The following is a 24494-nucleotide window of genomic DNA, read 5'->3' on the forward strand; positions in this document are numbered from 1 at the left end:
TTCAAATCTATTTCAGCTGTTAGTTGCTTGTGTGGTTTAGTGACAATTTTGGAATTGGCTTTTTTACATCCCCCCATTTTTTGAAGGACTAATACTGCCCTTACCTCTGTGTTCCATGTATCGTCTGGGCGCTGGGTCATAGATCGCTCAGTTGCCCCTGGCGCCTCACAGGTGAGTTAGCCAGGACAGGGTACAGCACTGCCAACAAGCACACACAAGGCAAAGCAATGGCACAATTGGGTGACTGAACTTTAATGATGTTTTGCTGATGTTCAAATGTACAGAAATTGAAATAACTGTCAACAAATATTTTAAGATGTTTTTCCTGTTTGTGAAACTACCATGTCCAACCTTAATAATAATGACATCATAACTTAAATATCTTCGGATTTATTGCGTGTTAATGCAATTTAAGCTTGCCGATACAAGGAACAGAAAAATCATATTGTGGAGGTTACATTGTCTTTTTGTCCTTTTTGGGCATAGGCGGAGCAGGGGGCAGTGACGTACTAAGAGAAAGCCAAGAGCTCATAGCAGTTCAGGGAGAGCAGTAACATAAATTCACAAAGCTCGTCTGTCACTTAGAGACGCAGCAGTAAGCAGTAACAAGCAGGTTTCATGCATTTTCTTGTTTGCTTTCCAATCAGAACTAAAACGGTGCCCTCAGTTACACTCCATCTACTGTATGTGTTTTAGAATTCTTAAAGTTTATGCGTGTTTATGCCTTACAAGTCTGTTTTGCTCAAAACCCAACAGCCGAAGCGAATATCAGTTTCCTGCTCTGTAATTCTGCGGCAGTACCCTCCCTTCAGTGTCATTTCACACACGGAGAAAAGTTCTGACTTGCACCAGCCTTTAGACCGCAGGTTGTCTTAATGTGGTACTAATTGACAGTTACAGCGATTAGCAGAGTGAGGAACAGGTCAGCAAAGCCTCGGTAGGTATTGAGCTGGTGGACAGAGATTGCAAGCCGCCCTCTGATCCCAGTCCACTCGTTTCCCAGTGCTCCGCCAGTGCAGTAAGAGCAAGCAGCGTGCCGTCAGGCCTCTTGGACAGTTTGAGGCCCGGCGTGTTCCCCCCTTTGCCTGTCTCCTCCTCTGTCACTCTCTTTGACCGAGCGGCATGCCTGCGCAGTCCCAGAACACAGCCAGGCACTCAATGTACACCCTCCCTGAGTATAAAATGAAAAGAAATAAGTAAATGGGGAGGGGTGAGGAGGGGGTGGGATAATAATGACAACAATAATTCCTCACACTTATACAGCGCTGTTCTGGACACTCCACTCAGAAGGCTTTACAGGTCATGGGGATCCCCTCCACCAGCACCAGTGTGCAGCCCCACCTGGATGATGCACCAGTCCGCTCCCCACACACCAGCTCTCAGTGGGGAGGAGAGCAGAGGGATGAAGCCAGTTCAGAGATGGGGATTATTAGGAGGCCATGATTGGTAAAGGCCAGGGGGGAATTTGGCCTGGATGCTGGGGTAACACCCCTACTCTTTTTGAGAAACGCCCCTGGGATTTTTAATGACCACAGAGAGTCAGGACCTCGGTTTTACTTCTCATCTGAAGGACGGCGCCTGTTTACAGTATAGTGTCCCCCGTCACTATACTGGGGCATTAGGACCCACACAGACTGCAGGGTGAGCGCCCCCTGCTGGTCCCACTAACACCTCTTCCAGCAGCAACCTCAGCTTTCCCAGGAGTCTCCCCTCCAGGTACTGGCCAGGCTCACACCTGCTGGGCTCCAGTGGGGCTGCCAGCTGGGAGCTGCAGGGTGATATGTCTGCTGGCAGGAAGATGCCTACAGAAGTGAGGGGAAGGTTTCTCAGTGGTCTCTGTTATAGTAGCGCATAGTCAAGGACTCTTGATGCTCAAGTCACACTTGTCCCTGGGGCTGCAGAAAACCTCAGGTATCAGGTTGCACTCCCCCTGCCCAGATGAGCCAGTTTCCTCTCCTGACCTGCAGTAGCAGCTCCTGGAAGTTAGGGGCGGGGGTGGTGTTTTGGAGAGGAGATTGCTTTTCAGGTGAGAGTGCATTAACGCCGCCCAGTACTATCCTTGCATTCTTTATGCTTTGAACATGCACGTCTTCCTCACTGCCTCAGGGTGTCAGGAAACTCACCTTTGACCAAATCAGTCAAATAAAAAAAAAGGACTTTGTAAAAAGAATCATGTGTTGAATGGTTTTCAGCTGCATGGAAGTGGTTAATGTGCTTAAAAGCACTTTTCTATTAATGGCGTAGTTTGCTCTGTACGGCTTCTCTCCTCCAGTGTGCTAAAAACTCATGTCATTGTCGAGCTCAGAGAACGACTAACCCCCCCCTGCTGATCATGACCTGTGACTCCCAACTGTTTCACCCGAGAGACTCTCCAGATCGCAGAAGGAAACCAGCTGTCAGTTCACGGTTTCATCAGTGCAGTCTTCCTGCTGGAGACTAGATTAGTTTTTGCTCAGCTGTGTCAGAGTTCAGTACCAGTGAAATAATAATAAAAAAAGCGAGCTTCTAGAGAGAATTCTAGAGAAATGACTTTGAAGGAGGTAATGGGCTTTGCTGCCTGGCAATACACGCAGCTCTCTGCAGAGCCCAGGCAGTGCTTAGCTGTAGCAGGCTACATTACAGCAGTCAGGGAGCAGGCAGAGAGCTACAGGGAATCGAGACAGCGAGCTGTGTTTTTGCAGACCGTAGCCTTTCGTTTGGGTAAGCCCAGCACGGGAGAAGAGCATCCTAGAGGCGTTGTTGCAAACAGAAAAAGGAAAAGGGGGCCCAGGGCTGTTGGTGTGGTTTCCACGCGGCGGGTGCAGATGCCAGCTGGTTGTCTCAGGCAGAAGAAAAAAATGAACACATTAGGTGTGGGAAGAGGCTGCAGCATCATCCTCCTTACAGCTGGTGTACCTGGACCAGAGCCGCCGGATCGGCAGTAATGGGATGGCAGCAGGAGCCCTGAATGGGCTGGTCCACTCTGGGTCAGGTCAGGGCAGGACAGAAGAGGGGAGCAGCGTTCCCCCCCCCATCACCATTGCTTCTCCCTGTACTGGCACACTTTAATTCAGGTGTCAGACTGTGGGGGGGGGTGGGGGGGGTTGGTTTTCAGCGGTAGCCTTCAAAATACTGCTGTCGGATCCTGCATGACTGCAAGTATTGCTCCTCCCCTGTTGTCTAATTTTATTTTTGTGCATTTAGGCCTTATCTCCTGTGTGGTTACATGTTGTGTTAATTCTGTTCACTGTCCTACCCGAGTTCCTGTACTGTGGGAGCTGCACCGTTTTCACGTTCGCAAAAGAAAGAGGACTCCCATAGCATAACAGATTAAATCCATGTTTTTATGTTTTAATGGATCTGCATGCTCTTCTATAAATGTAAACAGCATATATTTATATTTATATCTTACAAGGAACATCTACCGGAACCATCGTGGATAAGGGCAAGCAGTCGCTTTGAATTATGGGTATATATATTAAAAGATTTGAGCTCTTATGGTTAATGTTAGTTGTGCCGAACTGATGAGCCCTAATAAGGACAAAACGGCTGCGTGTGGCTGCTAGTTCTGACTTCTATTTGCAAAATTCAGTCACCCAGGGTGTTGTGATAAAAGAGCAAAGGTCTAATTAATATTCACAGACATTATATGTATGATATGAACACATAGCATGGTTGCATTTTTAATTTCTCTCAGTTTGCGTAGGTTAGCACCTGCCGCTGGTTATTTCTTGCTCACTGCATTAATTTGTATTTATTCACAGTGACATGTGGGGTTAACATTAAGTGCTAAAATCAGTATTGTTAGTCTGATATTGGTTAAGCTCCTGCCCGTAATAACATCTGAAATGGGTCGAGGTGTTAAGCCAGGGGACTCCATTCCTGTGACTGGCGAGGGGTCCCGCAGGCGGGGGTCTGCGCTGGCCTGACCTCCACCTTCTCCGCTTTTCCCAGGAGGACTTCCCCACTGGCCTGGACCATGAGCAATGATGTACCCGTCTGGAAATACCTAACGGAGAACACTACGGTGAGTACACCGCCCTCCCATCTGTTCTTCCATCTGGGACAAGCCTGACTCGCGCCCTTTCCCCAGAGCCCGTTCCTGAGGGTCCGCTGATGGGTGGGGGGGGGCTGTGCTCCAGTGTCTGGGGCGAGAGAGGGGCTCGGCTGGCCCTTCCTTGTGCCGCCTACTGGGTTAGGGGATGAAAAGCCCTGTGGCAGGTGGTCTCAACTGACCAGCTGACATTGGTGTTGCGCACAGGTGGGGGCAGGAGTTTCAGAGTTGGGCGGGGGGGGGGGATTCAACTCATCCTTCTGTTCCAGCTGGCCCAGGGTGGCCTGGGCCGGGCCCCCTGCCTGCCTGCCTGCTGCTGGCCCGGCTCAAACTCACTACAGCGCCCCGGCTTTGCGCACTCAATGCAATGCAATGCGGTTTTTATATAGCGCCTTTCACCACACGGTCGCCCTAAGGCACTCAAGCATAGCTGTGTGACAGTGCGCGACGGGTATTGTCAGCTCACTCGGGAGCACCTTGGCGTTCCCAGCTCAGAGGAAGGGAAGGCTGCAGAGGCGAGCTCGCAGGAGGCCCTGGCCAGGCGCAGGCTGTAGTCTGGCTGAGCACTTGTCCAGACCGCAGGCCTGCATTTGCTCCCCATTAACACTCACCCCCCCCCGGAGCCAGGGGGCTGGCAGGAGGCTAATCCTCGCCTGTCGAGCCTGCTGAGGGGCTGACAGCTGGAGCACGAGCTCTGAGACCCCCAGAGGACTGGCTAATAACAGGCAGCCTGCGTGGCATCTCTGCCATGTGTGCAACAGCAGTACAGCTGCAACACAGGCTCTTCGCAAAGTCCCCCCGCATCTCCAGCAGCACTTCTAGGGCGTGTGTGTGAGTTCCCATTGACGGGGCTGTCGGGGCTGTGCTTCTGACATTGGCAATGAGCATTTCTGTCAAGGTTTTAGCAGGTTTCTATGACCTTCTGACCCTGGTCATAAATGAGTAATGTACAAAATGCCTCACGCTGTAAGTATACCTTGTAAGGTACATAAGTATTAATTAATCAAACTGTTTTTCTTTAATAGAGACAAGTTTATAATCGGTAGCCAAGTTTAAGTGTCAATAATTCCCCTAGATAGTCGGCTATTATTATTATTATTATTATTATTACAACAATGTTATAGTTAAATTAGGACTCTTGTTCTGCTTTTCACTCAAGATGCCATCAATTGCTTTCAGCACAGTGGTAATGATGGCCTTGCTGAAGCCACAGAAAAGAATAGAATGACATCTCTTTGTACCCCGTATGCAACACAGCGGCCAATGATATGCTGCAGTAAGAAAATATGTAGTTCTCTGAAAGCTATGCATCAAGACAGCAGCCCTTCACTGACAAGTACTTAGTTAGACAGAACTGAGCATTAAGGCTGACTGTTGTAATTAGGCAGCAGGGCTAGACTGCTGCCGATCTCTCCCTGAAACGCAAACCATCAAATTATCCCTAATGTTCAGAACGACCCCTTAGTGAAGCCTACCAAGGACCCACCCATTCTCTGCTTTTCTCTGTCTTGAAGCTTCCAGTGTGACAGTGCGTTTATTACTGGATAGCGTGCAAACACTACAGAGGTGCTCTCTATCTGTGGTCAGCGATGTGTACGCGTGCTTCCCATGTCTCATTTGGTGTCTCAGCAGTAGGATGTACTGTGCCCCCACTCCCATCTGTCATTAGATGCCATGGACTGATCACATGGACACTGTGTTTGGAAGGGGGGGTGGGGGCTGCAGAAAGGGATATTGGGGGATGGGGCTAAGGGGGGATTGAAGCATTGCTGAAAGTGCTCCCCCACCTCCCTTCCTCCCCCTCTCGAACCCTGTCACCCTCTCACCTGCAAAATCCCCTTCTCAGGCACGGAAAGAAGCAGGCAGTAATTAAGTAGATCAGCAAGCTGGAAGTAGCCTCAGCCTTTTGATGTTTCAAAGAAAGGCCCGTCTGCCTCTCTCATCCCCCCCGTCTCTCTGTGCCTCTGTTCCTGTGAGCCCATACAAACTCACTTACCTCCTCTGTGCTGAGCAACACAATATGCACACCTGCCTTCCTCGCCACTCTGAATAAGCAGCCTGCCAGCTAAGTTTACTCAGTCATCAAAAAGCTTGTAAATATTTTATTTCAGGTGGTGTTTAATTTCACTTTGAGGGATGTGTGATATTTGTGAATCTATTTGCTCCCTGGATGGAAAGGAAATCTTGATTTTTTTCAGAAATCCCACATCCGTGTCTTGACCTTGAGATGTTGCAGAGACATGTTTTGGAGGATTTTGAAGTGTGTATCAGGTTGCTAGACTAGGGGCTGTACAGTCAACGTTTTATCCTCTGACAGGCGTGGCCAAATGACACTCCTAGTCTGCAGAGCTTCTTACTAGGAAACAGCCAAGTGTACTTTTCAAAGTACAGTTGGCTGAGCTCCACCAGGGTACAGTGGTAGATAGCGTGGGTTATCTCAGCTTTTACTGAAACAGTGATTCCTGCCATCACTCAGAGCCCAAAAGCTCTGCCAGCTGGGACTGCTGGGTAATGAGTAGCAGGACAAACTGTGATTGGCTCCAACAGGGGGGGCGTGTCAGAGGAGAGTGTAGCAGGTCAAGCTGTGATTGGCTCCAACAGGAGGGGCGTGTCAGAGGAGCATGTCTGTAGGTCCTCAGTCTCCCTGTGCCCTACAGGAGGTGCTGCTGGAAAGCCAAATTCTAAACAACTGGCAATATCCATTTTCTTAAAAAAAGTGAAAAAAGTAAAAAAAAAACCTCAATGGATGAAGAGGAGTACAGCTCCTAAGAGGTGCCAAGATCTATATAGAATAAGTCCATAAAACACAGTTAATAATAATAATGACTGAGGTTCTGACTTGCCCATTGCAAGCAGGTGTGTCAGACCCAGTGTCCTAGCTAAATTCCCCTCTGGGCTTGAAAGATCTGCCCACGCAATCCCTTAATTGAACAGGTGAATTCAATCACTCAGATGGGGGCTGCACTTCAGTGTTGGATAAAGTGGGTCCCCTTCCTCATCAGAGGTGCCTTGAGAATTCCTTCGGGATCAGTATTTACTGTAGATGCAAGGAAACATGATTATAGAAAGTGCTCTTCTGCAGCATTCTGCTGTTGAGATGAGAGAAACCATCGGATATACTGTTCAGCGTCTGCAGGTGTGACAGAAGATAATTGATTTACCTGTCAGATGTTTTTTCACAAGCTGGAGGCCTGCGAAAGCGCTGGCTAAAGCACACAGACGGAAGTCTCCCAGCGACACCCGTATTGAAATGCCAGCCCTCACTTCTCCTCCATTCTAATTTTAGACGTCTGCGCCCTCATTTTCCACTCAGATGGCTTCATAAATTGAATTTAGTCTCTCTTTTTCTTTCCGATAGTTTATAACCCCAGACAGACTGGCACAGTGTATTAGAGAAAGCCATTGCCTAATGATCTGAGGGAGAGTCTGCAGTGAAGCAGTGACTCCAGTAGTAGAAACTGCAGTTCTCCTCCGTGTGGCTTGTGGAGAGGGGGGAGAGTGGGGTTCAGAGGCAGGCCACCAGGTATGCGTTTGTGACGGAGGTAACCTCTTGTGTGACTTTAGGTATGGCTGGGGTGATTTGCCAGGTCCTCCAGCCAGATCTCCTCAATGAAAGAAGTTACTAAAGCACATTTCAGTTCAAATTTACTTCCTTACACCCAGCCCCAGATCTAACTGTGGGCCTTAATTTAATTCCGTTTCAGGGTCAATCTAATCATCAAGCGAAAGACTATTTAGAGGGAATATTTAGAAAGACTTGCATTTATACCAGTAATGTTGAAAGTGAATTTGAAGGTATTACAGGGTTAGTCAAAATGCTGTCGACAGCTTTGACAGTTTAGTACAAATTAATAACATGGGGCACTGTGACAAGAAAAGTTTCAAACGAAAGGATAAATATCAAAGTTTCTTACAGTTACCTTACAATCCTTCACCATCTGTGGAGGAGAAAACAAAACTAAAGTAAAATACTGGCATTTAAACTTGTCGACAGCATTTTGATGAACCCTGTATTGCAGCTTTCTAAATCACACAATGCTTCACCCACTATGCGTCGTACTGGGCCCATACATAAATTTAGGGGACCCTTTTCTGGGGTTGAGGGGGGGGGGGGCTGGTCTAGTCAGGTGCACCCCCAGGGCTTTACTGACAATAACAGCAGGAGTGGGGAGCAAGGAGTCAATACTGACCTCCGGGGGTCATTTCTGAAACCTGTTCTTATATACGACTGGGTTAATTCTGTCTTAGGCAGGATGAGGCCCCCACTGTGTATATAAGGAGTGTTTGAAAGATTACGAACAAGAAGGGGCCATCTCTCTTGTCCCAGGTGTTCATTGCTAATTTTACTCATCTGATTGTCTCATTTGTTGGCCTCAGGGAGGGGCTTATTCTTCCGATCTGCAGGTGTGTCCAAATGGTTCTGAGTTCTGCCCGGTGGTTCAAGTCTCTGCATGAGCCCAGCTGTCCCAGTTTGATTGGAAAAGAAAACTTGATACGAAATCTCAGAAGCACGTACCTCTCTGTCCGCTATTCCCTCACAGGACGTCCCGAAAGACACTGGGAAGCAGGACGGCTATGTCCTCCTGCTGGTCCTCCTGTCCATCTTCATCGGGGGGACGCTGGTCCTGCTCTCCGGCCTGCTGGTCATCTGTCGGCGGTGCTGTGAGGGAGACCGCCGCTACTCCAGGTGCGACGCCTCGCCCTCCGTCCGCCATCCTTCCCAGCATGCCCTGGACACCTGGGGGTCTGCCCACTGAGGCTGGAGGTCTCCTGGGCCGACCAGCACTGTCCACTCCAAACCATCGCCCCAGGGGGGTGGCAGGCAGTGTTACCTCCCTGGCTCGCAAGAACACCCCTCTGTGCTACCAATTTATCTTTAATAATCCCAAAATCCTGCAATTTAGAAGTCGACAAGATCCCGAGATTTCTGAGAAGGGCAGTGGGAATCCAAATTAGAGCTCCAAAGAGGGGATTCTCCCCCATTTTCCCCATTAATCTTAGATTTGAACAATTATATATTCGTTTTCACTCGAGCTAGGGGTTTTAATGCGCGTTGTACCGTGGTTTGCATTAAAAATCAAGGATTGAAAAGGAATGTAAAGGAATAGAAAAATAAAAAAAAGTCAAACAAAATTGCATTGTCAGAGCAAACCCATTAAAAAAAAAACAAACACTGGGTGTTTGCTGGGATGGAGATGGGCTCCTGTGTAATTTAGTTCCATCATTAGTGAAAAAAATATAAATTTGTCCAGCTTATTAACGTCTGCCGTGTAGCTGTATGGACGCAGGCACAAACACACTGCCTCTCTCTCCTCCTCCCCACGCCTGTGAGGCAGCAGGGTGAGTCTGCAGTCTGCCAGGAAGCAGCTATCTCGATGCAGGCCTTCTACAAATGACGATAGTAATGAAATTTTATGCCACCCATCAGGGTGATTAATCGTCCTGTGGCAGAGCAGTGAGCTGAGACTGGGAAATGCCAAGACTGAGAGAGCCAGGAGAGAACCCCCTCCCCCCCCCGAAAACGACCCTTTATTTAAAAACAGCCTCCTTCTGTGGCCTCTAGAGAATAAAAAACCGACAAATTTGATTCCTTTTCAGACATTTAGGGCTGAGCTTCCCGCAAAGTATTTTATCTTGCTCAACGTGGGTGGAAATAAAGCAGAGGAAATGTCCTGAGAGTTTTAGGGTGCAGTTTAAAAGGGACCATGTAGAGCGCGGACAGCACTGATGAATGCCTTGCGAATTGAGCTGTAACGATTTAATTATTTAAGGGCAACACAGGGATAATATTTATTGAATGATAAGCTCACGCAATCCTCAGGGGCCTTTAACGTAATTATTGAAATGAGAGCCTGATAAATAATGTACACCCGGGCATTACGTACACCCTGCTTGATCTCCCTTCGTTTCCTTTCTTTCCCGGCGACACGGGTACAGCCGGAATCACAGCTGCAGGCAGGGATGAAATAACCCCGAGCCCCAGCCAGGTTCCACTCCACGCGGTGATGAGCCCGTGGAGCTGAGCTCTGAGAAGGTCCCCTCAGCCTCGCTGCAAAGCTGTTCGAGCCGTTTCAGGTTTTGCCGGGCCGCGCGCCGCACGGGGCTTTTCTAAGTGAGGGCGAAATCCGTTTCGGAGTCAGTCTTCCTTCTCCGCGAGGCCGGCCCTGGACCGGAGCTCCGTGTGCTCTTGGGACAGTGAAAGAGCATTGTGGTCCCCTAGTGGGGCTGTAGATCGGTGCCCCCTGCAGCCTTTGTCACCACCCTTCTCTGTGCGGCTCTCGCAGGGCCAGCGATGATCCTGAGAAGACCAACACCACCTACCTGGAAGACCTGCAGCCCACCCAGGGTAAGAGAGAGGGGGCTCTCCGCCCCCCCGCTCATGTTGCCAGAGCAACGCCACATACGAGTGCCATACCGCCTTCTCCCCCCTTCCCCTCCACCAACCCATGTGCATGCCAGAACTTCCAGCATGGCATCTTTGGGGACCCTCATTCCCATCGCCAGGGGCTGTGGGTTCAAACGCTTGTGTGGACGCTGGTGCCGTAAAGTCAAGAAAGGGCTTATTGCTCGGATACCCACCCAGCTGGGTATGTGCATGAGAGTCCAGCTGTATGTACTTCACTGGCACCTGGGGTCTCACCTGCAGTGGATTAATAGAGATTAGGCTGCTGAGTGCTACAGGGTCTTGAGGGCTTCTGACTGAAGTGCACGCAGAGCTAACGTTTTGCCATTTTTGGCAGCAGCCAAACTTCAAACATTAGATTCTCGTAGTTCGGTTGTTTCTTAGCATTTTTAGCTCTTTGGTGATGCCAAGTTGAGCTATTATTTTGTCTTTTTTTTTTTTAGAAGGAAGGACTTTTTTGGTGACGTTAAGTTTAGCTGTCAGTTTGTCATTTCTTTTCAAAAAAAGAAACGTTTGTGCATCAAGTAGTTGGTTTGTTTTTTATTCTGCTGTAGACGAGCTCGGCAGGGCCCGGTCCTGTTTTCCTGCTGGCGAAGGGTAGGGGGTGTTTCTCTGCTCGGATGCTCATCACCGAGTGCAGGGAGGTCTCTCCTCATCGCCAGGCCTCCTCCGGAATGAATCTAGCTGGGGGCGGGTCTGACAGACTGCAGGGAGAAAGCTGTGCGCCTGGCAATTTTGGGAATTCACGCTTGGCGTGTCAAGATAGACAGGGATGTCAAATCCATGAGAAAAACAGAGAAAACGGAATAAGAAGAAGGAGGCTGTGCTTCTCCTGTCCTCCAGGACCCTAGCAGTGAGAAAGGAGGGCAGTGCACTGTTTCTGGAGGGCCTCTGAAGGCTGGTGCCCACCGAGGGGGGAAGAGACAGACGTTTCAGGGCTGACGAGAGCTGGCTGGGTCCCGATGGGAGGTTCACCGAGTCTTGGCTTGTTGTCACCCCCCTCTCCCCCAGAGATCACCATCAAGGTGGACGAGTCGGACTGTCTGTCCTCCTCCAGCTGCCATGACAACGAGACCGAGCGCTTCCTGTCCACTGCCGCCACGGGCCGGCGCGTCTCCTTCAACGAGGCCTCGCTCTTCGACCAGGGCAGGAAGACTCAGGAGAAGGGCCGCAGGTGAGACTCAGAGCAAAGAGCGCCCCCTACTGCCCAGATCCCTGATCTGCCTAAAAGCGCTGATCGCCATCCCGTGCTGTTCCCTCCAGAACAACATCGTGTTGGGTCCAGACTGGGGAATGACCAGTCATCGGATTCAAGATCTCTTTATGCAATGTTCAAAAATACTACAAGAAACCTGCAAAAGCACTTATGATATTCCAGCCTTCTCATTTTACGTTCTATTGTGATTATGATCATGTGATCTTCTGTTTAGATTATGCAGTCATTGCCTATGATACTATCTGTTCCTGGTCATGTCATGTCATTCGCTTTATACCAACGAGCACAAGGCAGGGTACACCCTGGACAGGACGCCAGTCCATCGCAGGACAAGTACAAGCCAATCATACATGGGGACAGTTTGGAGGCCACAGTTAAGGCCGAGGGAGGAAATTTGGTCCGGACACTGGGATAACTCCCTACTCTTATTGGGAAATGCCCTGGGATCTGACCTCAGAGAGTCAGGACCTCGGTTTAACATCTCATCTGAAAGACGGCGCCCACTACAGTACAGTGTCCCCGCCACTACATTAGGACCCACACAGACCGCAGGGTGGACGCCCCCCTCTGGTCCCACTAAAACCTCTTCCAGCAGCAGCAGCCTTAGCCAGAGGTCTATCTGTTCCTGGTAATGGAGTTAGTCTTGTGTTTTTATGAAGATACATTTGGACGTTATTACAGATGGACACTGGTCCATGTTTATTAAAAAGATAGTCAGAACTCTTGTTTTACTTTAATAAAAATGATGCAGTAAGTGCCACATGGCTTAAAGATCTCTTCCTTAATATGGCCCCAGTGGTCCACAAACCTACCAGAATGGGACAGTGTGTAAGATAACGTGTGTCAGACTTCCGGACAGGGGTACTGTACAGCTGGAGACCCTGGTTGTCCTGAATGACGGACGTCTGTCTCCCACTGACTCCACCCCCCCGCTTCAGGTACACCCTCACAGAGGGGGACTTCCACCACCTGAAGAACGCCCGGCTCACCCACCTGCACCTGCCCCCGCCCACCCTCAAGATCGTCACCATCCACGAGTGCGAGTCCTCCGAGAACACCATCGCCACGGCGACGCGCCCTGCCTCCAGGTCCAGCCTCTCCATCTTCCAGGTATCACGGTCCTTCTTCCCTGAATTACTGTCCCGGCTCGACATCACGATCTTCTTGAACTGGGTTATCGGTGGTTCCTCCTGCGTGGCTCTCCTGACCTAGTGCTCTCCATCTGAAGGCGGATCGGAGACGTGTTCTTTGCTGCACTAATTGATTGATTGCTTTTGCCTGTCTGCCCTCCCAGCCCTCGGTGTGCCCGCTGCCCCAGACTGCCCTGACCAGCCTGGCGGTCAGCCCCAGCTCGGCCCTCCCTGGAGACGCCCTCAACTCCGTCGTGGACACCAGCTTCACCGAGAAGCCCCCCTCTCCACGCGCCGACCCCCCGCGCCCCAGCACGGTGAGAAACGGCAGCGGCAGCCGCCATTTTCCCATGGAGCCTCGCCAGCAACTCGTCTTTTACACACCTGTGTCCGGGCGCCAACCTCCGATATCCGTTCTCTTCTACTGATGCCCTACACTCGTCCGTTGCTCAGCCTGCATGAATGGACGATTTGGAAATTGAGAGAAATGAGACCTTTGGTGGTGGGAGGGGGGGGGGGTAGTGAGGAATGATGGGAAGGAATGATGTCTGTCTTCCAAAGGAATGATGTGAAGAAAAATGGACAAGCAGAACCAGGCTGTCGGGTCTTACTGGCTGGAGTGCCAGATGGGGGGAGGTTGGGGCAGCAGGTATGGACGCGGATCACAAGCAGGACCGGACACGGGCCTGGAGAGTCCGAGTCCGCCTGCCTGAACGAGCAGGCAATCAACAACCGAGACCAGGCGGACTAGACGATCCAGTCACTACTAATCCCTCCCAGATCCACGAATGCGGAGGATGGCCCCAGTACGGCGTCGTGTTGTTCACTGGCCCGTGTTTTCTGCCTTTAAAGATCGAGGTGATGGGGGCGGGCTCTTGGAATGGCGGCGGTCCCCTGGGCATGGGCGAAGGGGCGTCGGCGGCTCCAGGCGCCACCTTCTCCTCCGGCGCCGCCGGCGGCCAGGGCACCATGCTGCAGTTCTTCACCAAGCTGCGGCGCCACGCCAGCCTGGAGGGCGCCAGCCCCTACTTCAAGATCAAGAAGTGGAAGTTCGACAGCAGCCAGAGGGCTTCCAGCCTGGACACCCGAGGTGAGAGGCCGCCAGCCAAGCGGGGTCTGGGGCACCCCGGAATCCGACAGAGGATCCCTAGGGTCGGCTTGTCAGCAACTCCTAGTCTAAATAGCTGCACTGAATTCTGGCCTCCTGTTAGATCTCTGTGGACATGTTGCATACTGCCTTTTCTCTCCTCTCTGAGCTGACCATGTGTGATGAGTGTCTGAACCTGAGGAGTGACGACACAAACGCATCAGGTCAGAGAACCCCGAGAGGGAGACAAGATTTTCTTTTGCTTGTCGGTTTAGCTCATGGGTGGACAGTCCAGTCCTGGTCCTGGAGGGCCGGTGCATCCTTAAAGCACAATCTCTTAATGATCTGGGAGTACTACACTGGTTCACTACGTCAGTGAACTGATTGGAGTTGTTAAGAGCTGATGGGAAATAAAAGTGCTCAGACACACTGACCCCTCCAGGACCAGGACTGGACACCCTGCAGACACACTGACCCCTCCAGGACCAGGGCTGGACACCCTGCAGACACACTGACCTCCAGGACCAGGACTGGACACCCTGCAGACACACTGACCCTCCAGCACCAGGACTGGACACCCTGCAGACACACTGACCCTCCAGCACCAGGACTGGACACCCTGCAGACACACTGACCCCTCCAGGACCAGGGCTGGACACCCTGCAGACACATTGACCCCTCCAGGACCAGGACTGAACACCCTGCAGACACACTGACCCCTCCAGGACCAGGACTGGACACCCTGCAGACACACTGACCCCTTCAGGACCAGGATTTTTATTTCCCATCAGCTCTTAACAACCCCAATCAGTTAATTGACCAAGTAAACAGTAAAGTGTCAGGTCATGTTTAATGTGATCAATAATGTGGAGGCTGGTAGCACATCAAAAGGCTGGTTCTTCAAAGTCCAGTCCAGTTGTATTTGATTTTAATACTTGCAAAAATGGGATTTATTTTTGCAAAGGCACTCACAGAACGTTTTTTTACATGGGAAAGCTACAATTTGCATCCCACTGCATATCAGATAACGAGGGAGGTAGACTGGGGATATTTCCCAGAGCCCACCTGTGCACGAAGGACTCCGAACTGCTGCCCTTCTGCTCTTGCACGGCCCCAGATCATTCGAACCTCCTCCCCCTTCCTGTTGCCTGTGAGCTGTGTTTTCGCTGCTCCCTCGAATCCGCCAGTGTTTCAGTGCAAAAGCATCTCTGGGAGTTTTTAGCGTCTGGGGACTGCCAAACCAAATTCTTGACAGCAACAACAACAACAGAAAAAAAAAGAAATTAGAGTTCTGGTTTATGCAGTGGAGTCTGGCAGCTCTTAATCCCAGGCAAGAGGTTGACAACGGCTCCCGCCTTTAGCGAAGGAGCACAGCAGCTGTCTCGGCCCTGCGCTCTGACAGATGGCCGGCGAACACAGGGCCCGACACCAGCCCCCCGCCCTGGGCCCCCCCCCCCCCAGCAGGCAGCCCGGCGGCCCGCGGGGACGAGGAGAGGGAGCACAGCGGGCGGAAGGGGCCTCTTCCCTCTGGCTCCCCGGCGTTACGCGACATCAATGTGTTGCTTTTTAAAGATTCCCCGAGACTCACTTCTAATCAATTAATCATCCCGCGTGAGTCCTGAATGAATCACAGCGTGCAAGAGGAGAGAGGGAAGTGGTGGGGGGGGGGGGTTAGGTTTCAACTCCCTCTCTGCTCCCTAGAATCTACAGTATTGTCTATAACAAGAAACCCAGTAAAGACCAATGCAATCAAATTAACTGCCGATGAGCCTTTGTGTTGTAACCTTTGCATTTCTCAGGCTAGGCAGGGGCCACTGTCTCAGAATAGGGGGACCCAGTGGGGTAGAGGTTTGTTTTTAACTCCTCGAGGAAATGCGCTTCCTACATACTGCGTTACTGAATGATGGCTCACAGAGGTTTAGATATGACAAAGGGTCTGTGACAGTGTGTGACCCTGCGATGGACTGGCGTCCCGTCCAGGGTGTATCCTGCCTTGTGCCCGTTGCATGCTGGGATAGGCTCTGGCTATCCAGAGCCTGGGCTATCTTGCTGGCTGGATGACCAAGGCCTGTAGCTCCTTTTCTGACACCGTGTGCCTGCAGCGGTTGAATGCCCACCTGGGTGAAAGCGCGGTCTGCTTCACGCGGCGCCCAACCATTTCCGCAGGGTCTCCCAAGAGACGCCAGTTCCAGCGGCAGAGGGCAGCCAGCGAGAGCATGGACCAGGAGGAGCACGAGGCCCACCACATCGACATCATCCAGTACATCGCCCGCACGCACAACGTGGCGTACCGCCCCCCCAGCGCTGGCGCCGGCCTGCTGCCGCCCTCATCCTCGCCACCACCCTCCCTCGGCAGGTATCTTTAATACCCTCGCCATTCATTCACCACCGCCACCACATCTCCGCGCCCATGAGGTACTCCCTCATCGCATTGCACTCCTCCACAGGTTCTCTGTCCCAGCTACGCATTTCAGCGATCATCCGCAGCAGGGCCAATTAAGCCATTAAGGGTCAATTAAGCAATTACATAAACCATTCAGTCTCGATTGAGGCCAAGAACAATTATCCGAGGCTCGTGTTTACTCTAGCACGAGCTCAATGCAGCTTGAGGTAAGCTGGCATCTATTCCTTTAAGGCGCAGAGCAAATGTGCAGGTTCTTAGAGTAGGGCAGGCCTATCAGGAGAAGGCGAGTAGAAACAAAAACTTCAAAGTGCAGCCGCCATCTCCAGCTCTCTTCGCCCCCCCCAAGATTACCGAAAAGCCCTGAAATGGAAGAGTGCAGTCGCAGCCTGTACCCTGAGAAGCGAGGTGTGCAAATCCACATCCTTCCAGACCTCAGCCGCGTCTGCCAGCATGTGTCACAGGGCCTCGTGACATCACACAACACCGGCTACAGGCTTGGGCGGCCCATTCGGCACACCTAGCCTGTTTGGTAGTGAGAGGCTCATGGATCCCGTCCAGCTGCTTCTAGAAGGAAACCACGATATCAGCTTCACAGGTAGCTAGCTCCATAACTCTCACGGCATCGTGTGTGAAGAATGACCCTATTCTCACTCGTACATCCATTCTGCGCATGTGTCAGTGTATACATACCACACCATGGGCTCTTTCTGCTAGGACGTGCGAGGTAAACGTCTTTTCATGCCACATCCATAATACACGCAAAGCTGTGTTCAATCAGGAAGAGCCTCTGTCTTTCCCAGCGGTCCCTGGACCACACCATCTTAATTCCCACAGGACGCAGGGCTACCGGAAAAGCATTCCAGTCCCCAGGACGGCGCTTTACAGAGGAGCGATTAGTTTTTGAAGGATTACGAAGTTGATGCGAGTTGTCCTGCCTGACCAACAATCATGTGTGCCATGTGCGTTATAACGCACAGGACGGGAAACAGCTTCCATCAGGGCGTCCGTTGTGACCCTCCTGACTCAGAAGCTCGCCAGCCTTCCATTTTGCGCCCCGTCCTGTGAGGGGAGGTGTCAGATGCAGCTCTTGTGGCCCTGGGTGGAGGGTCTTAACGGCTGTGTGTGGGTGTCCTTGCTGCAGGTTAGAGACGGTGGAGGTGGTGCTGGAGGCGGGAACCGGCGTGATGGCCCCTCCCCTGGCCCCGCCCCTGGCCCCGCCCCAGGGGGAGGAGGGGGCAGGCTGTGGGCGGGAGGGCTCCGAGCACCAGACCATCTACCGGGACATCTGGACCCTGCGCGCCTCGCTGGAGCAGTACGCCTCCTCCGACCAGAGCAGCAACAACGACAGGGATTCCGTCCGGAGCGACGCGGATAGCGTGTGCTCGCTGGGGGGCGGCGGGGACAGGGGGGGGCTGCCCAGCTACCCTTCGCAGGACATCGAGGACGAGCTGGAGGCGGAGCTGGAGCCGGGGGCGGAGAGGGAGGGAGGGGCCAAGCAGGGCAGCGTGGACTCGGAGAGGGGCAGCGACGGGGAGGCGGGGAACCGGAAGCTGCTGCAGATGGACAGCGGCTACGCCTCCATCGAGGCCCCCCCCCGCGCCCCCGAGGAGCTGCGGCTGTTCGGCAGCGCCGGCGCCGGCGGGAAGGACAAAACGGCCTCGGAGAAGAGGCGCTTCTTCACCAGCGCGGGGCGCAAGGGCACGGTGTGCGAGAGCTTCGAGGAGCGGCTCTTCGACGAGGAGCTGGAGGAGGAGTCGGCGGGCAGCGGCGCCGAGCAGGAGAGCCCGCTGGGGTGGTCCCCCTACGGGCGGATGTTCGGCGCCCAGTCGCCCCCGCCGCCGCCGCCGCTGCCGCCCCCCCTGCCCCGCCGGGACTACAGCATCGACGAGAAGACGGACGCGCTCTTCCACGAGTTCCTGCGCCACGACCCGCAGTTCGACCAGCCCGACTCGCCCCTGCGGGCCAAGCACCGGTCCCGCGCCCACCTGCGCAAGGCCTGGCAGCGCGCCAAGCAGTACAGCGACCCCGGCGTGCGCTTCCCCCCAGCCTTCGAGAGGCACCGCACCCCCCTGCGCCGCGGCGACAGCGTCAACTGCCCGCTGGACGCCCGCTACCACGGCACCCTGCCCCGCATCGTCAGCGCCGCCGACGAGGAGGCCGGCGAGGGCGGCCCGGGCTCGGGGGGGGCGCCCCGCGGGGCGGAGGCGGACGGGGACCCCCGGGAGGGCAGCCCCAGCAGCGGGAGCGGCGGCAGCAGCCGGACGATCAAAGAAGAGGAAGACCCCCCTCCTCCCCCTCCTCCTCCTCTTCCGTCGGACGGCGCCCCCGAGCCCCCCGAGCCGCCGGACGACCGCCTGCCCCCCCCGGCCCGGCCCCCCGGCGTGGGCTACGGCCCGCAGACCCTCGTGGCCGAGCTGACGGACAAGCTGGCGGCCGGCCTGGAGGAGCGCCTGTACGCCGGCCTCCGCGGCGCCCGGGAGAGCTCGGAGTGCGCGGTGGCCGTCGCGCACGCCTCTCCCGACCACAGCCCAGTGTAGCATGACTCCAGCCCCCTCTTGTCCGCTGTACTGCCTTCCAGACCTACCGCCCGGCTCCCAGAAGCCCCTCGGCTCAGCCCCGGGCCAGGCCCCGCCCAGGGAAAGAGGTACGACACGCAGAGCGCCTTCAGCCTCGCCGTTTAGACTCCGACGGCTGTAGAGAAGCTACCTAACTTGGATGAACTGCTCTTTAGTTTAGGGGTTGCAAAACGGCTTACTCCATAGGTGGATAATAGACCAGCTGCTCTTGTGCTGAGAAAGTACTAAAGATAGTTGGCAAACCTCCTCCTGCAGTTGAGGTTGGGGCAAGGGGAGCAGCTCGGGCTGTGTTCAGGAACGGGGCTTTGTTACCAGCGATGAGCTTACAGCAGGAGTTGTGCAATGATCACCATTCCGTCACTCTGTTCGAGAAATATTCCATTGAAGGTTTAGGAACAGCTTTTGCCACCCCTAATCTAAAGTGGTACCACTAATTCCTTAGGTTTTCTTGCCTGCGTTTCTGTTAAGTCACGGTTTCCTTCCACAACCAATGTCCTCCACTGACTTGTACCTGCACTTAACACGGTCATTTGCCTTGACGAACGATGCCAACTCCTCCCAAATTCTTATTTCTGCATTCCGTTTTTTCCAGTAAGGTAATCAAGGCTTTCTAACCTATGTGCCTTCTGCACTAACAACCCCACTGTGAAACAGGGTGCTATCAGTCCTGTCCACACTACTTTACTGGGTAAGACGAGGTGCAAAACTCCTGTCCTGGAGTCCACAGGGTCTTTGTAATGCCAGGTTAACGTACTCCCAATTTACGCCAGTGGTGAAGAAAAGAAATCCTTCTTTTTAATGTCCTACTGCACACAAGTGCTTTAGGTGAAACTGGGTGTGTATGTGAAATGCGTGCAGTTAGATACAGGCTGAGTCTCACGCAGTAGGCACCCCTAGGGGGCGAGGGGGGCAGGTCGTACTTAGTAGTCTGTGCAGGCTGCCAGCAGGCCCTCTTGGGAAGACGGATCTGAGTTGCACAGAAGTCAGAGTGAGGAGATCAGGTCCGGGGGCCATGTTTGATGCAAAGCGCACTGGTACAAGGAGCCAGAGGACATCCACTGCATCCCAGGGCCAGGAGTTTGGCACCGCCTCTGGGCTCTTCTCTTCCGTGTTTCGGTGAACACGCCGAGTCAAGTGACTCTTGCAAACTGCTTGTGTTTGGGTTTTAATTTCCTTTCCTTTAACAACAACAACAACAAAAAAAAAAAGTCTTCAATCCCTGGTGGTTTTCTGGGTGGGCCAATTTAAACAGGGAACTGCAAAGGAAAACGAAAGCCGAATTAAATTTCTTCTTTATGGGTCGTCTTATCCTGCTTTGAGGAAATTCTGCCTGGATGTGTGGCAGCAGAGTCTCATGTGTCCTGTTGTGGCCACATGGCAGGGTGGAATAGTTCCTTATGAAGGTGTCGCCTTATCAATTTTTCTATGCGTCTCAGTTTGAATGGAAATCTGCCAAGATCCCGGGATCAAAATCAATTGATCAATAGGTTACAGGAAATGTTTTTGTGCTCCCATTCAGCATGGTTCCTTTCTTTTGCTCGTTGAGTTCTAACACTGGTTCTTTTTTGTGCCAAAAATATCTCCCCTACATTTTCTTAAAGACATTAATTAATAGACAGTGTTATCTTGGCTCGTCAGTTTTTCTCTGCATTTCGATATGCGTTGCCTTCTGCTGTATGTGCCAACAATAAGCATATTCTGGAAGGAAAGATTATTATTACAAGGGATATGTTCAAATGTTTTAAAAACTGAAAGCTTTGCACTCATAAATGCATTTTTAAATATCAGATCCTCATCTGTTCCAAAGAGTTGTCTGTATAGTAGGTTACTCCACCCTCCTTAGAAACTCCCAAGTGTATAGTTCTGGCTGGAGAACTCAAAGAAGCTCATGACTTAATTAAGTGCCCTTGCTCTTTAATTGTTTGGTGAGGAGGTGGGTGGAAATAGATCTGTCTTCATGGGAACCCAGACAGGCAGAAAAACAAGACCATCTTTGAATCCCACTGAAGCAGTACCTGAATTGAAAAATGTCTTTCTCTGAAGCTGCATTCCAATGGGAATTTTGGTCAGTTTCAAGAGCTTGTATGGCACATTAAAGCAACTAGGATTTACCCACAACGAGAAAACAATCCGTAACATTTCAGTGCTGGTAAAATATTGGTGAGGGTCATTATACTCATAATAAGATGCAGAAACCCCCTCATCTCTTGCTAGATGAGGTGACTCTATGGCACAGTTACTAGGGCTTCCACAAAGGCCGAGATCAGGTTGGTGCTGCCAAACATTTTGAAAATCTTTTTTTTTTTTTCAAAAAAAGGGCAAACATTTCTCATCGCAGGTTCATCTGCAGCCACAGAGCGAGACCTCGTTTACAACACTGTGTACAATTTCAATCACCACATGACATTACACAAAACACTGATGCTCTCGGTACATACCCAGGCTAAGGGGTATCTCTGGCGCTAAAAGGCTAAAGAAGTTGAGTCCTTCTAGACTATGGGGAACTTGGTCTAAGTATTTAAAATCCTTAAAGGCAAAGGCAACTTAATGGACAACAGTGAAACAAACCAGTGGACACAAGTTCATGCATAGGAAGTGCATTTAAAACTTAATGGGAGACTTTACACAAAGGGTTGGGGGAGTCTGGAACGAGTTACCTAGTCATGCTGTCAAAAGCTGCTACCTTGACTTTTTTCCAAGACGGGCTTGCAGGAGGTCCTCAGATCAATTAGCAATTAGCAGCCAAAACGAGCTAAATGTGTCAAAAGGCCTTCTCTGGTTTGGAAAGTTTCTGATGTCCTAATGTGGAGACTCCTAAGCTCCCAGGAAACGTATGAGAGAGAAACTCTCGAGCTTTCCACTGCTCACCACTGGCTCAGACACAGATCTTAATTCAGGCTAAACTGCACAGCTTCGTTTCTTTGTTCCAGTGCTGCTTGTTCTTGAACAAGGCTAGCTGTGCTCCCTAAGAAACTTTAGATTAATGCTGAATAAAATGAAGAGCCTCCTTCAGATGCATTACGGCACTTTAAAACAAATCTCAGCTCTTGAAGAGCTGTAGGATCACTGCTGCACTTCAGTCAAAAAAAGAATGTGTTATATTCTGAATTAGTCCCAACTGTGATGCCTTATACAAGCTCTGCAGCACCATCTCTAAAGCAATTCAATTTCGTGATCTGTGTCGCTGTCAACAGTCTCTAATACTATCACAAATGGCTTTAGGGATCCTTCAGGAGACATGCTGAATAGGGACTGGGAAAATTATTTCTAACTGCAAACTTCAGCACAGTTCTTATTCATCACTGTGTTCCTTGCGGGCAATGTAGGGAAGAGGAGCAGACCGATGTTCCTAAAGTTAATAACAGACCTAGCACTTGGAGAGAAGTCTGTTCGCAGTCTTCGAACAATTTTGTGCTGAAAAAAACATTTAAAAAAAAAAAAACAGATCTAAAACTCCCTCGTTTTGCTAAGCAGAAGGAGACAATTTCTGAATGTAAGAATAGTATGGGAATTCAAATTCTCAGTATAGCGTTTTTTTTTTAAAAAAAAAAGCTCATTTTCACTGTATTTGGTTTCACTTTGAATCGCTTCACACTGGAGAACGACTGTTCTGTCCTTGACATCATTCAAATTTTGAACACATCTCAATGTAACAATACCACCTAACTCAGCTTTGAAATGGCCCGTTATCAGCCTGGCCTAGATCTGACCTAGCCCCTAAGTAAGTTTTTTTCCCATGCACATGACCTGAAACAAAACCCACACGCTACGCTGATTAAATTTAGCGTCCTTGGGGCCTGTTTCTGAGATCGCGGTACTGCCGGCTCTGGTTTGTGCCTTTCAGTATGGCAGGAACAGCACCAAGGCCAAAGTCGTGCCATTGGGAGAACAGAGAGGCGTCCCGTCGTGGAAACTTGTAAAGACAGCACTTGCACTCTTACCGAACGGTTTCATCCAACAGCTGCAGAGAGATCTTCCTTCTAGAATCCAGTCTGTGCTTCCAGTTGTGACTTTGGTTCCAGACAGCTTCATGCTACCATCACGCAGTCTCAAGAGGAAAGCCTGCTACACAGCTACAGCTGTGCGCACCAGGAGGACAGCACAGCTCCAAAGTACTGCAGTGCTCACGAACAGCACCAATACTGCCGGCCATTATTCTGAATTTTTTTTATGAAAATAAGGGGGGGGGGGCGGGAGACATGGGGTGGGGAAACAGTTTCTTTTTCTTTACTGCTCAAATAGCATTCAGGGGGCAAAATGGCAGCTTTTCAGATCCCTGCGAAACTGTGAGAACATGGAGAAGAGCTTCTTCTATCTTCCTTTTCCAGAACATTTGACAGCGCGCTTCCCCTTTCCACCTCGCACATCCAAAGCCAAAAAAAAAACCATTTTTCTTTTAGAATTTATATCCCTCCCAGCGAAGAGGAGGATGGGTTCATGAAGGGAACAAATGAACCCATCTAATGCCTGTTACTGCATTCGTCCAAACCCACTCGCTCTGTGTCCCGATTCATGCCGTTTCCTCATCACTCATCACATACAGTATCTCCTCTGAGCTTCTGGCGGACGTCTCCCCCAGCACCTGGTAACACAGACAGTTCAGAGGACTCCTGTTATATCACTCTCGAACCATGAGCCTGAGTCCTCTTGGACATCCAGCTCTCCACAGCGACAGGCGATTCAAGTCTCAGTGGAGCCCAGCTGAGGAGCCATTCTCTAGGTGTGGCTGACACTCTTAACAGAAGCCCAGTAACCACTTATCAATAAACGACGTGTAAAGATTGATTTTACTCTGTCCTGTGATATATAGCAGTGGCCTGCTGCAGAAGGTAAATTAGTTTATTCTCATTAGGTAGAGACTTAATTAGGGACCGGCTGCCCGTAATTAAGTAGTAAAATCAGTTTTGTCAGAACTAGCTAGTTTTTTTTCTAAGATTTACAGAACCGTAATATTGTTCAAGTGATATTTTGTATGGAATATATATGCTATTATTTTGGTTATATACATAGAGATATCCTTGCTATATATACATATACGATGGTTAGCATTGCATACTGAAATAAACTTTCTCCGAGACATGAATAGATTTATGTGAATTACTGTGTATAAGAAATATAGACAAAAGATTTTGGGCATTTTTACTTTTCCATGATCACTGAGAAAATTCCAGACAACGTAGGGCATTAATGATGCAGTTCTTTCCATGTAAAAAAAGAAAATCCGTACTGGTATCCTTAGATTTTAAATTCTGTTTGGTTATTTTTGTTGGTGATGCCGGCTGATGAGATTTTGTGCACATTTTACTGCCGTTTATTTTCCGTTTCAAACCTGTTTCTGTGCTCCTGCTTGTAAAATTGACTTGACTGCTCGTTTCTAAAAGGAATTCCTTGGGGGGGGGAACAACTGAATTCTCCATTCTTTGGGAAAAACAAAACAAAACAAAAGTCACTTCTGAACCGCAACCCACAGAACTTTAAGGGACCAAAAAGTGAAATGTACTTTTATTTTCAATCGGCAAATAAAAGAATGAAGCATTAACTGCTGTGGTGATTGTGTTGGTTATAAAATAGATGCAGTAACTACTGTGGTCTGGGGTCTCTGGTGAGAATGGCTAGTTCCGCCAGTTCTGATCCAAACATTGGGA

General features: G+C 50.9%; 1 protein-coding gene across 5 annotated transcripts in view; it reads left to right on the forward strand.

The window, feature by feature from the left end:
* cbarpb (CACN subunit beta associated regulatory protein b) overlaps positions 1–24388 on the forward strand; it is a 29517-nt gene extending 5129 nt beyond the window's left edge. For 3 of the 5 annotated variants that reach the window (XM_069186166.1, XM_069186162.1, XM_069186163.1), the window contains exons 2-10: positions 3934–4006; positions 8575–8720; positions 10318–10379; positions 11448–11610; positions 12591–12762; positions 12947–13099; positions 13635–13872; positions 16036–16225; positions 17415–24388. In XM_069186166.1, the coding sequence (XP_069042267.1) occupies positions 3959–4006; positions 8575–8720; positions 10318–10379; positions 11448–11610; positions 12591–12762; positions 12947–13099; positions 13635–13872; positions 16036–16225; positions 17415–18810 (2568 nt within the window). In that variant the 5' untranslated portion in view covers positions 3934–3958 and the 3' untranslated portion in view covers positions 18811–24388. Of the gene's footprint in view, positions 1–2630; positions 2701–3169; positions 3449–3933; positions 4007–8574; positions 8721–10317; positions 10380–11447; positions 11611–12590; positions 12763–12946; positions 13100–13634; positions 13873–16035; positions 16226–17414 lie in introns of those variants that run through there. The other 2 variants (XM_069186164.1, XM_069186165.1) reach the window with 2 other exon arrangements.
* Positions 24389–24494: the final 106 nt, after the last annotated feature.

This window comes from Lepisosteus oculatus, chromosome 29 (assembly GCF_040954835.1).
Source record: "Lepisosteus oculatus isolate fLepOcu1 chromosome 29, fLepOcu1.hap2, whole genome shotgun sequence".
Classification (NCBI taxonomy): domain Eukaryota; kingdom Metazoa; phylum Chordata; class Actinopteri; order Semionotiformes; family Lepisosteidae; genus Lepisosteus; species Lepisosteus oculatus.